Here is a 14,333-nt window from a genome sequence, read left to right on the forward strand (position 1 = left end):
CGATGAACCACTGGGCTCCTCGGATTTCATAAGGGCCGTGTTCGATGGTTCCCCGGCGCAAGGTGCTATAGGGTGCGGGTTCTTTTCAACGACAGGCAATGCCCACAGTGCAGAGACGGTCATGGCACTTAAAACCGCACCTGCAGGACCTAACATTTCAAAAACTTAAATTAGGCCCGGTTTTATGAGGTGGGTCTCACAGATCTAGATTAGTATCAACCAAGACCGATCCCATATTCGAAACCGATTCCTAAAGCAATGGGTGTGATGACATGGTAATTCTGACAATTGGATAGATAGTTCTATGATTATATTAGTCATATGTCAGATTTCAAAACTTAATTCAATCAAATACCTCTTCCTATGTATTGATATGCATCCTTGTATTTTTGAGCTGTCTGTGTATGCTAATGTACCCTCTTGTAGTATCATTTTTTTTTTTTTTTTTTTTTTGGTGCAACTTGCTGACCTCTGTATGGACTGAAACTCACACAAACATTAGGAAATATAGATCTACCTGTTTACAAAATTTGGGCCACACTAAATCTACTACATGGTAGAAACTTGGGCTAAGAAGCTTATCAAGCAGTATTGGTAACTTGGCCCTTATAACCAACCACTTAAAAGAATTGTGGCTTGATGCTATGCCTAGCTTGATGAGCTAATTGGCAACATATGCACTGATACACGTACTTTCAAACCTGTGTTCTTTTCACCAAAAAAAAAAAAAATCTGGGTTTTGACAATTGACTTTTTGGGTTGCATTGTAACACTTCAAATGTGCAAATGTGGGTTTGGTGCCTAACATGATCCAAAACTAGAATTGCATATCACTTACACTACATGTCTTATAAAAAAAAATTCCTACACTGCATGTCTTGGTGACTGATTGTCACGCAAACCGGATTTTTATCAAAATAATTATATTATTTTTTTTATTTCAATCAAAACATCAATATAGATCTTTTGATTCTGAGTTAGGTGTTACGAAAGTTGTCTGATTTCAAGAAGGGGTATTAGAAGGGGTATTAAGCTAGGATTTCAAATTTTTTTTTTTATTTAATCATTTTTACAAGGTTATTTTTGCCCTTTAACTTATGGGAAAAGAATCATCAAGACGCCAGAGTATTATTTCTCTCATATGGAGTTCTTTATCATTTGCTCTTTCCTGCTCTTAACTATATGGGTCTCACTGTGAATGATACCATTCTCAACACTGCCATTGATGTGGCATGCAAATTCTCCCTACACTGGCATTGTGGAGAACCCTCCCCCTTTATTTATTGTAAAGATCAACATTAGAATAGAGAGATGACCACCAGTGAATCCTACCATGGAAGTGGTTACATGGCTACCTGATTCAGTAAAAAAAACTGATGGAGTATCTTTATCAATGTTAGAACGAATAAACAAAACACGAACAAAATCAAAAACAGAGCAAGATGACATAGAGATTTTACATGATTCACACACCGATACGATGTGCTACGTCCATTGATGAAGCTAAAGGTGTTTCACTCTGTAATGGAAGCTCAAGAACACACAAAAAACGGCACTGCTGCTCTCTCTCTGAAACTATATATAATACGAAAAACCTAATACTCGCTCACTTTACAACAAAACAGATAAAGAATATAAGTACTCCAAACAGATCGATCGTATCGGCCCAAGCCCTTTGTTACCATTGCTGATCTCATAAAAAGTCCCATTCGAATTGCCACCAAAGAATGTCGGAGCAGTTCAATCTTCAAAACGGGTACACATAACAATCAGTAATCTAAAAAGTGACATGACCTGTCGCTCCTGCCAACATCTCATCAAGGACAAGGCATCTCCTCTCCAAAAGCAAATACTTTTTGTCCCGTTAAGGATCAAAACATTAACGAGGGACTTGTGAGAACTCTTTAACATTTCACCATTTGCTCGAGGGGTATTTCAGTTGGCAAGGACTAACAAACCACAATTAAGAGATCATGAGCTCAAGTCTCCTTGAGGGTTACCTACAAAAAATACTCTTAGACTTCATGTTCCAGTTCAGAGAATGCGTGTGGCTCTATTCTCTAACATAAACAAAGGACCATAGCTTTGAATAAGTTCTGTTCTCACATGCTCTGGTGAGGGTGGATTGGAGGTCCCTCACCTTTGTCAATTCTTGCATAAAGGACATGTGAAAGACCTTATTAAAAGATAAAAAGGAAACAAGTTTTTTTGGGGAGGGAGGGAGGGGGGGGGGGGCGGAATCGTTGGTGTTTACAAGAGCTTGACCACACCACACCAAATTCAATTACCCTTACTGATACAGTGACACAGGAATGCGTGTTAAAAATACACAGGAATTGCGGGAACTCCATTTCAACGGACCAGATTCCAATTTTCCTAGCTCCGGGCATCAAAAAACAAAGCTGCCAATCAATACTGAAGTCAAAGGGACTGTGAGGTTGTCATCAAGCTCTGAACTGATTGGAAGTGATTCCACTACTGCTGTGAGTAGAGACACAATGAAAAAGCCAAAAACCATTTCCCAACTTTCGTGAACTAACCCAAACAAGGAAAAGTAGTGCATATACCTGTAGCAAAGCAACCCAAAATATCAGTCAATCGCCATACGAGAATTGAATGAACTGAGTTGTAGAACAGTGTAAATCACAACAGAAAATTACATTATTGAAGCTATGAAACCAGCAGTTGTCATTGCAATGCTCCCAGCAAAGGACTTGTTCCTGTTATAGGGAAGCTTCAGGCTTCCAAACCGCCTCCCTACTATGTCAGCTAAACCTGAAATGAAAGAAATCCAAACATTCTGCATAAGGTTAACAGAGGCGAGTCGTAAGCAATATCAATGGTAACCCCAAAAAACTCAACAAATCCAAAAGCTTTGCATTAAGTCAATATACGCAAGAACTGTGAGTGTTTCTCCTTTGCTTTAACAGTCACAAAAGTAGTCGAAAAATGGAAACACAGTAGATGCAAGAGGCGGAGAAGCATAAAAAGATAGAAAATGCAAGGAAACAAGAGAAGGAAATAGATGGTTGGAACTAAAGAAAGTAATGATCGTAGGATTTCTAGCTGTAGTGGCACAATACATACATTTTTTACAAAATTATAAAGGGGAAATCGCCACTTCATGGTCCAATTACATAAACTTATTTGGTCAGCCCATGTAATTCTATCATGTATGGATGGCAGAATGATATGGTAGTTCCAACTGTTGGATAGAAAGGGAAACATCTAGATTGGTCACATGTCCAATTCCATACTCCCATCCAATCAAAAACCCTTACGTATGTCCATCCATCCTCTCATAGTCCTCCGGTAGACCTGGAATTTCAAAGTTTTATTTCTTCACTTACAAACTCCAACTGGGTTGAAACTTGACAGGTGGACAGGGGACAATGGGGTTTACCTGCCCACAAAATTTAGCCAATCCGATATACCACATGTTAGATTTTTGGGCTGACCAGATAGGCATTTCCCTCAATAAGAAAACATTGATTGAGTAAAATCCCAGTTCAATAGCCCAGCACAATAGATATTGAAGGTAGTCTGAGAAAGCAAGAATCTGCAAAAGACTTAGCACTCTTTTACCAAAATATTGATTGGTAAAATTAAGACGAACATCTCAAACATTTTATCACTTATTTAAGCACCATGGAAGACCAAAAACAAACCAGTTCATCAAGTTATTGTACGAGGCAAAACCCACTGGATCCCAAAATAACTGAATGCCCTGAGAAAACCCCAACAGAACTGCAGAGACTGAAGTGATCAACTGTCTCTGCATCTGAATGCATACAAACTAAAGTTGGCCATGGATTTCTTTTTGAAGATAAGACATTCCACCATCAACACTCTTTGAAACTTAGTTCACAATAAAAATACTATAAAATGAAGTTAGGAAAAAGAAAAAAGTTCCCCACTCTTATCCCAAATGGTACTGGAGGGGGGGAAGTGAAAAAAGAAAGCCCCTCAACACTGAAGTCATCTATCGTCCTTTCCAAGTGCTTGGAGCAACCATTCATGATGGGCAACAAGAATGATGATGTCTTCTCTCCGATCATTTGGACATCTCTCAGTTGGAGACTCAAATTAATTGTTTGATTGAGAGGAATGATTAGACTGCCTGTGAGATAGCCCTACTTTAGTTATAATAAGTGGCATACAGGTACAAAAACAATAATGCCCTTATGGACATATTTACCCTTATACCCATATTGCAACACTCAAGTTGGTGCATAGATGTCACACATGCCCAACTTGCACATTATAGGATGAAACAACTTACTACTTAATCCCTTTGTAACAACATCTGCCAACTGATCTCCAGATTTTACAAAAAGAATTCAACTCAGTCCTTGATCTAACTTTTCTTTGATGAAATGACGATCTATTTCCAAATGCTTGGTCGATCGTGCTGGACTGGATTATGAGCAATACTAATTGCAAACTTGCTGTCACAATAAAGCATCATAAAAAGCGAAACAGGAAGGTCCAGATCTTTCAAGAGACCTTGAACCCACATCAACTAGTTAGATTTTAGGTTATGAAGGTAAGTACGACGGGGAGAAGAAGAAATGGAAGAAAGAAGGAGAAGGAGACAAGAGGGAAGAAAGTGGAGGCTAGATCGATTGTAATGTGTTGTGTTGGAGAGTATTCTCCACACAGCTATATTACTTCATTGATAATGATAAATATATTACATCCACCTCCCTGAAGAGGTAAAAGGTAAAAAAGAGAAAAATAAAGAAAATACATAATAGGACTGCTAGAACTTAACCAGTTCCTAAAATACCCTTAGACCAAAACATCTAATAACTCTAACACAACTTACAAATGCCATGAGACATGGCACGAAATTTAACTTCAGCACTGGACCGAGCAACAACTTCATGCTTCTTACTCCTCCAAGTAACCAAGTTGCCTCCCACAAAAGTGCCACAACCAGTGGTAGATCACCGATCATCTAGTGAGCTAGACCAATCAGCATCGGTAAAGGCCCCAACTCGTAAATGGCCATGAGAAGAGAGGAGGATTGCCTTTCCAAGTGCAAACTTCAGGTAGCGCAAGATCTGGAACACAGCTCTAAGTGTGAGGAGTAAGGATCATGCATATACTAGCTAACCAGACTAACAACAAAGGCAATATCTAAGCCAGTGTGGGATAGGTAAATCAACTTTCCAACCAATCGTTGATACTGTCCCTTATCCATTGGATTGCCAGTCTTACTAGAGAGATGAACATTCGCTTCAAGAGGAGTATCTGAAGGCCTACAACCCAGCATCCTTGTTTCAGATAAAAGATCAAGAGTATATTTCTGTTGAGATAGGAAAATACCCTTAGTGGAACGGACAACCTCAATACCAAGAAAATAATGCAGTTTTCCCAGGTCCTTGATCTTAAACTCTTGACCAAAATAAACCTTCAGGCGAGAAATTTCCTCTGTCACTCCCAGTGACTACAATGTATCAACGTACACAATGAGAATGGCAATCTTAGAACCAGTCCGCTTAATGAACAAACACCATAGCATTGCTTTGAGTGTAGCCTACAGACACCATAGCTTTGTGGAATCTCCCAAACGAGGCATGAGGAGATTGATTTAACCCATACAAAGCTTGCTTGAGCTTTCAAATCTTTCCCTTGGTTTTCTGACATGAGAAACCAGGAGGAATTTCCATGTACACTTCTTCTAGTTCAGCATGAAGAAAAGTATTCTTGACGTCAAGTTGTTGCAAGTCCCATCCTAAATTCACAACACAAGAAAGAATCACATGGATGGTATTCATCTTTGCATCTGGTGCGAACGTCTCCTGGTAATCTAGACCATAAGTTTGAGTAAATCCTCTTGCAACCAGCCTGGCCCTGTACCGGTCCACTGTCCCATCCATATTTTGCAGTATAGTGAAAACCAATTGCAACTCACAGTCCTTTTTTGTGGTGGAAGAGAGACCAGATCCCAGGTACCATTCTTTCTCAGGGCTTGCATTTATTCAATGGTTGCCTTCCACCGCGGTTCTGTAATAGCTTCATGCCAATTCTGGGGAATAGAAATAGATGACAAGGAAGAAACAAAGGTATGATATGAACCATAGTTGTCATGGCGTCGCCATATCGACGCCATGGCAGCGCCATAGCGTCATATCGCTGAAGAAGTAGGCATATCGACCACCGATATGGATGATATAAGAATATCGACCGATATGGCCTCCATGTCGTTGCCATGGCACCACCATGGACGCCATACCACGACATATGGCCATATCGGGCGACATGGTTGTTTCAAATTATAAAACTTAATTTTTTAACAATAATGTTTTTTTAACAATTTTTTATTTTAATGCTTTTTCCTTAACATAAAAAAAATTAAAAAAACATCAAACAGAAAACACTAATACACAATCACATATTCACATCAGCAAATTTTTTTTTTTTATTGGGCAAATTTCACGGACACCCCCTATAACTATTCGAAAAGGCAAGTATACCCTAAATTTTGCAAAAATATCAAAGACTCCCCTTATTTTGTGATTATATTTCAACTAAATCCAGTCCGTTAGTCTTTTGTGGTTAAGTTGCTGTTAATATTTTTATAATAGCAAAATTACCCTTTCAACAGGGTGAACTCCCCATAATACCCTTAAGGGTAAAACCCTAAATCTCATTATCTCTGTTCATCATTTTCACCGGGTGGCGTAAGAAACAAGAGCAGCGTCGTCGTCCCAAGCCCAAAACCATGGCCGATAACCTGGTGGAGGTGGAGGGTATGGGTACGCCCCTTGGGTAGAGTGCCGTAGAGAATCACGACCCATTTGGAATGCAAAAACTCAACCCATTTGCAGGCTTCATGGTCTTTTTGATTCAGTTAGTCAGAAAGTTTATAGTGGCTTAGAGCCATACAAGAATGCCATTGTTGAAGCTCTGTTTCATTATTATTTGAAATTGGGGAGAAAGGATTATACAGATCTTCTTTCCCCTCCCTCTTTTTATGTGTGTGAAGGAGCTAACCTGGCAAATCCCATCGATCGTGCTTGCAGATATCGACCTCAGGGATGATTGAAGCGGGCAATGGGGAAGAAAACACCTTGCGCTTCAAATCCTGGTGTGCTGAAATTGGTTCACCTGGGTGGGTATGTTGAGCTGTGTTGGGAACCCATTACTGCCCATGAAGTCATGGAGAAGTATCCAAATCACAGTGTCACTCGTCCAGATTTTTGGAGGTATCCGTGGATCGTCATCCAGCCTGATTCTGTTCTGAAACCAGGAAGAGTCGTCTACATCATCCCAAACCATGTAATATTTGATTTGGTCAAAGCTTATAGACTTCGAAATTAGCTTTCTTCATTGAAACATCAATATCAGTCTCCTAGATCTCCTAAATCTCCTAAACAATCTCCTCAACAATCTTCACCGATTGGATCAGGGGCTAAGGTGAATCAAATTTACAGGGATTATGGTCACTATGAGGCTTCTTCTCTGGCTAGAATGACTACCACCAAACAGGTTGCAGATCGACGTGTTGAGACGAATGTAGAGCAACAACCCCCAATTAGATAAAACCAAAAACTCTCTAAATTAAAGATTGCAGACTCACTCACCCACCCTAGAGAACTGGACCTCTCAATTCAGCTCAGTTTGGGCGGTGGAATCAGTTGATTTCTTACAATCTTAACATAACCAGATTCAGAGAAACACAGAAGCAGAGAGACATACAGAGAGAAGAATAATAAATGATAAGAACAAGAAGATGGGGAAAAGGGGAGAGACAGAGAGTGAGAGAAAGAAAGGAGAGGTTGGGTTTAGAAGGAAAAGGGTTGATTAACACCAAATCCATGCTTTTAGGTTCAGTTCGTTTGCTTTCCCCAGATTCTTCAAAACCCGCTTCGTCTATCACATCACCACAACCCAAATCGTTTTTCCTGGAAACCGATTGTTCACTGCTCAAATCCGACCAAAACTCCCCCGAATTCTTATGCGCGAGAGAGAGAAAGAAATCCACGAAAGTTTGCTTGTGAGCCGCCATGGATTCTTCGCTGATGTCCATTTTTGCCTTTTTCCTGCTTCACAGAGAGAGAAAAAGAAACCCACAGAGACAGCAGAGAGACAACGAGCCGAGGTGGGCTGGAAGGGGTGGCGGGGTTGCAAGGGAGAAAGAGAAGGAGGGCTGGAGGGGGTGGCGGTGGTGGTGGTGGTGGCGGCGGCGGAAGAAACAGCAGCAGGGGAGCAAGAGAAGGAGGGATTTAAATTACTAAGAGGGTAAAATTGACATTTTAATTTTGGGGGGTAACTTTACTTAACGTCAGGGGGAAGGTTGACATTTTTGCAAAATTTAAGGTGTACTTGCCTTTTCAAATAGTTATAGGGGGTGTCCGTGAAATTTGCCCTTTTTTATTTAGATGGGTTGTTTATTAGCTTTATTCACTCAATATAAATTACGTTCTTGTAATTGTTTTTTTTTTTGTTACTTTTGCAGTCACTTTTATATGAATCATATCTCAACTCTCATGATTTTTCAACTTTATTATCAGCAAGACTATTGCTATCAATTATTTGATAATCCATGATGTCATATACACTAATGGATATTACACTTTCATGAATTAAACCATAGTAGATTAGTAGTACACTTTCATGTTAATTTTTTATGTTATAGGGTATATATTATATCATACTAAATGACATTAAAAATAGAGAAATAAAAAATAAAACATGGTCGATATGATCGCCATGGCGGGCGACATGTCGATATATCGACATGACACCCCTCCACTGACTTGGATCGCCGTGACGACGTGACAACTATGATATGAAGGAGAAAGAAAGTTGTACGAAACCACCTTAGCAATAGGGTGTTGAGTACAAGATCTTGTTCCCTATCGAACAGCAATGGGTAAATCAAGGGATGGGTCAAAAATAATAGGAGAATCAGAGGGAGTATTACCTAACTGAGAGTTAAGACTTGAATCAGGAGATGACAGTTGGCTAGGTGGTGGTACAAGTATCATAGGTGCCACTAAGGTGGCATCTATTTGCTACTCACGATGACGATGGACATAAACTTTCATGGGCAGCCGAACATGAACAAGAGACTCCCCCCAAACTGAAGGAACTGGATAATTAGAGTCAAAGGCAAGAATAGGGACAGCCAGAGGCACATCTTCACCAAACAGAGAAGAATCCCCCCCCCATAAAGAGGTATCGAAGAGTAGTAGGCAGCGGACTCATGGAACACGTCCATAGAAACAAGGACCTGATGAGAAGGAGGGTGATAACATTTGTAGCCCTTCTGGGTAGTAGAGTATCCAATGAACACACACTTAAGTCCCCAGTGATCTAACTTGCCATGGAGATGATTCCGGACAAAACAAGCACATTCAAAGACTTCAGGTGGAATACAAAAGGTGGAAGAACCCTGGAGAACTGCAATAGGGGCCTTGAAGTCAAGGACATAAATCAACATCCGGTTGATGAGATAAGCGGCAGTGAGGACAGCTTTATTCCAATACTGAGGAGGAACATTCATTTCAAACATAAGAGCACAAGCCACTTCCAGCATATGCTTATTCTTGCGTTCAGCCACACCATTTTGAGCCAGTGTATCACGCAACTGGTCTGATGGATAACCCCATGAGGGGCAAGATAAGACTGAAAGGAACCCTCCATATATTCTCTGCCATTATCACTACCATAATTATCAAGGCAACCAAGGTGTTGTAGAGGATCCAAAAACAAGGCAGACCAAGGCATCCGGCTAGGCGACCAAGGAGCCTAGACGCCTTGATAACTAGAGAATTTTGATGGTGAGTTAAACTGGGTACATATCATAGTTGAAAAAAGTTGAAAACAACAAAACTGTTCACTCTTTTGATGCATCAAATAAATCCAGGTAACCCATGTATGACAATCAATAAAAATCACAAACCAATGATGACCAATAATGGAAGAACAACGGGCAGGGCCCCACACATCAGAGTGAATTAACATAAAAGGAGGACTTCTATTATTCAAAATGGAATAAGTTGAATGAGTTTGCTTGGCTAAAACACAAGCATCACAAAAAGAAATCCCTGGGATTATAGTGCTGAAATAGACTAGGAAAGTTTCAACCAAAGTGCCAACAAGAGGATGGCCTAAGCGCCTATGCCAAAGAAGTAACTCAGAAGATGTTGAAGGAGGACCGGTGTGATGAGCTTGACCCACTGAAGAAGTGTAATTGTCGAGCAAATAAAGACCACCATGCACCCTACCACAACCAATCGTTTTTCCCATCACCAAATCCTAAAAAACACGGTGAGAAGGGAAAAAGTCACTTTACAATTCAGATCAGTGATAAGAGGACTGCTAGAAAGAAGGTTAGTAGAAAAATTTAGAACATAAAGAATAGATGCTAAGGATAAAGAGGGAGAAACAAGTAATAGAACCCTTCTAGAAACCAAGAGGGAACCATCAGCCACTCGAACCTTGTCTTTACCAGAACAAGAGGAATATTGAAAAAGAGACTAGAAGAGCCAGTCATATAATCAGTGGCATTGGAATCGATGATCCAAGGACGAGAGACAATCGATGCACAATGACCACCAAAAGGAATACCTGAGTAGGCAAGGTGGGAGTCAGAGGAGACCAGAGTAGATGTAGAGGTGGAAGTAGGAGCAATGGAAGGCTTCAATCGAGTCATCAAATGCCGAAGCATAGCAAGCTCATCTTGAGAAAGAGAGGAATTGGTACTATCATGAGCAGGTTTAGAGCCTTAGTATGATGTGCAACCTGGGAGGATTGACCACTGCCACGGCCTCGTGAGGAGGTAGGTCGACCACACAACTTCTAACAGAAGTCCTTGGTATGACGTTCCTTGCCGCAGTAGTCACACCTAACCAGTTCCCTATCAGAGGAGACACGATCACTGGATCGAGGACCACTTTTAGGCTAAGTGGACCCAGACAGTAAAGTTGATCAATCCTGAGTAGTATGTTGTAACATAACATTGCGGCGGCTGTCCTCCAATTGGATCGATGAATAAGACTGCTCCAAAGTAGGGAAAGGGTCTCGGTTAAGTACTTGGGCACATGGAACAAAAACTCGATTGAAACCTATGGTTTCGGTCGAGACAACTCGGTTTCGTGGCTACCCGAGACGAAACCAAAGGGAAATTTTAAAAATCCTTGGTTTCGCCCTTAACTCGACTGTTTTGACCATGTTTCAGTCGAACCTTATCTTCTTTAGGTTCTAAAATCACCTAACTCGATCGCAAGCCTTCATTTGAATAAAAATTTACAAAATAAATACCTTGCAGAGTTAACTCTGGCTTCCACCACCGCGGTTTATCCAATCATCAAGCATTGCCGAAAGTATTTAGTTCATGATTTTAAAAATCGGGAATCGGGCAATTTGGATTGGAATCGGTTGACACTTATTCCGATTTCCACCAATCCTAATTGTTATTACCTGAATTGGATTCGGATAGTCCAAATTGGATCTGAATTGGTCGATTCATAGTCATTTTCTTTTTCTAGTTCATCTTGAATCAAACCGATTCATTGGTCGACTCCTGATTCTTGAACCGATTCAATTCTCACCATTCAAGCAGAATTTTGACTTCATTGCTATGCATCTCAGTTTAGAAGTTTGAACTTAAAAAATGCGGGTGAAAGGTCAGACCCAGACCTCGACTTTAGACGCTCACGTAAGTGTATAAGTCTGCAGATCTTTAGGATACCCATTGAAAGGATGATGATAGACAATGTTTACATTCTTAAAAGGAAAAAGAGGGGCATCTTAATGTTTTATTTGGATTCAATCATAGTTGTTGCGTCGCCATGCCGCCATTCAGCGTCGCCATGGCGCGCCATGCGTTGGGAGGGGCATATCGAGCTCATGGTGGATGTCAATATTCGAGCTTCGCGCGCCATGGCGCGTGGACTTACACGATATGGCATATCGGTCGATATTTGTACATATAAAAATTAGATTAAAATTTTTTTTAAACCATTTAATAGCTTAGATGCTTGCTCAAATCACATACACTAAAGAAAGACTATTGCTATCAAGCTTATAAAGGTTAGCCTATCATTTGATTTTTACTATTGCTTTCAATTATTTGATAGGTTAATCTATATTTTCAATTTTTCATACTTTCATATACACTAATGGATATTAGTTACACTTTCATGAATTAAACCATAGTGGCATAGTATATTAGTAGTAGTGTAGTACACTTTCATGTTGATTTTTGATGTTATAGGACATATATTATAGCATACTAAATGACATTAAAAATGGAAAATAAAAATTAAACATGGTCGACATGCTCGCCAACGCCATGCGGGCGACATGTCGATATATCGCGGACACTTGGATCGCCGTGACGCGGACAACTATGGATTCAATGTGTTATTCAGGTTCAAGTACTTTATAATTATGTGAACAATTATAATACCACTTTATCTGTATCGTATTAGCCGACGTTAGTAAACTTGGGTCAATAACCACAAGTACCATTTTCTGATTTTTGGTGAATGTAATTCATGGATTGTGTTTAAAATGTGAAAAATAGGCAACCTGCAAAAAATCAGACCTAAAAAACCTTGTTTTGGGGTCGAAACCTTGGTTTCCCCATCAATGGAAAAATCCTGGTTTCGATCGAAACCTTCCAAAACTCAGTTTTGGTCGAAATCTGGTCGAAACCCGAGTTTTTAAATCTTGCTTGGGCACAAATCTTATCATACTCAACATTCAGCCCAACCGAAAATCATAAACCCAAAACTTATCATCCTGTTTCTTAAAGGTAGTTGCATCAGCAGTACAGGTTGCCAGAAAGGTGTCATAAAAGTCGAGCTCCTACCATAGACTACGCAACTCAGAATAATATTGAGAAAGAGTTTGGTCCTTCTGCTTGGATTCATAAAGCTTCTTACGTAGTTCATAAAGTTGGGCATCATTCCCAACTTGAGAATATGTGTCCTAAGTTGTTTTCCAAATCTTGGCTGCAGTGTCCAATAGGAGATAACCTCAACCAATCTGAGGTTGCATAGAGTTGATGAGAAAGGCCATTACCAAAGAGTTATCAGAACTCCACTTCTTTTATGAAGCATCAGTGGTAGTAAAATTTACAATTTCACCCGTCAAATAACCTGTATAGCCACATGAATCAATGGAGAGGTAATAGGAGCGAGACCGCATCAAATAATTGCTCCCATCCAATCGAACAAAGCTAATAGGGAATGAAGGGAAATCAATATGAACCCCACGACTCGATCCTTCAATTCTAGTTGATGCAGTAGAGTCAGCCAACATAGTTATTACTCTAGTTGATGCAAAGAGGATAGAATAATCGAAGGAGAGATGAAGCCTTGAAGGGATTGATGATCATCACGAAGGACTAACAAAAAGTCGATAGAGGGTCAAAACCCTAAAAAATTCTATCTAACCTCAAAACCTTGAAAAATTCGATTGGAACATAGGAGGGCTCTTAGATCATTTATTCAAGAGAGATTTGAGAACCCAATAGAAGAGGGGATGACACTCAATGGCCTAGGATAGACCCTCCGAGAGCAGTTGTGGAAGGTGACAAAGAGGTGCAGAGAGAAGTCGAAGAAGAGGAGGTGGAAGGTGGAAACCAAAGAAAGAAAAAGGAGAGAGAGAGAAAGGCAGCGGCTAGGGTTGGGATCCCAAGGTGGATCTCAACTCTAATACCATGTTTGACTGAGAGGAATGATTAGACTGCCTGTGAGACAGCCCTACTTTATTTATAATAAGCGGCATACAGGTACAAGTACAATAATGCCCCTATGGACAGATTTACCCGTATACCCATATTAGAACACTAATCGTTCCAACTATGGCTTCAAAACAATTCCTCAATGACACCACCTTTGAAACCTGCCATTTTCTATAACGGAAAATTGTGCCAAATGGAAGTACCACACCATTGGTCAATTTGGTCCTCACGAAATCCATTTACATCACAAACCCTATAATATTTATTTTCTACAGAATCATTGGAAATCCTAGGACATACCGTTACTTTATCTGTGCATCCCATGGAACCTTCAACAGGATGGAGAGGAGGGGAGAGTGCAGGTACTAGCTGGATTTGCTTTTATTGCTCTCTCCTTAGCTTCCCAACTTCTTCCCTAGGTACCATAGCTAAGATCCCTCACAAAGATCAAGCCATCATTCTTAAAGGCCTAACGCCTAGACCCTTCTCACTTGACAATTCTGTTAGTCTGTTTAAGGTTATATTTGTTAATCCAAGGCCATGGCACTCTGCCTTTCTGTTGCATTCAATGGCCTTAGTTACGCATGCCCAAACCACATCAGACAACTTTCCCTCCATTTATCAC

At 40.2% G+C, this 14,333-nt stretch overlaps 1 protein-coding gene across 1 annotated transcript in view; it reads right to left on the minus strand.

The window, feature by feature from the left end:
- Window positions 1-2,279: 2,279 nt before the first annotated feature.
- Window positions 2,280-14,333, minus strand: part of LOC122638290 (probable phytol kinase 2, chloroplastic) — a 34,844-nt gene continuing 22,790 nt past the window's right edge. Inside the window, exons 5-6 of the mRNA XM_043831176.1 lie at window positions 2,661-2,775; window positions 2,280-2,567 (exon numbers count right to left, since the gene is read on the minus strand). Of these exons, the coding sequence (XP_043687111.1) occupies window positions 2,390-2,567; window positions 2,661-2,775 (293 nt within the window). The 3' untranslated portion in view covers window positions 2,280-2,389. The remainder of the gene's footprint in view (window positions 2,568-2,660; window positions 2,776-14,333) is intronic.

The sequence above is a fragment of the Telopea speciosissima genome, chromosome 8 (assembly GCF_018873765.1).
Source record: "Telopea speciosissima isolate NSW1024214 ecotype Mountain lineage chromosome 8, Tspe_v1, whole genome shotgun sequence".
Classification (NCBI taxonomy): Eukaryota; Viridiplantae; Streptophyta; class Magnoliopsida; order Proteales; family Proteaceae; genus Telopea; species Telopea speciosissima.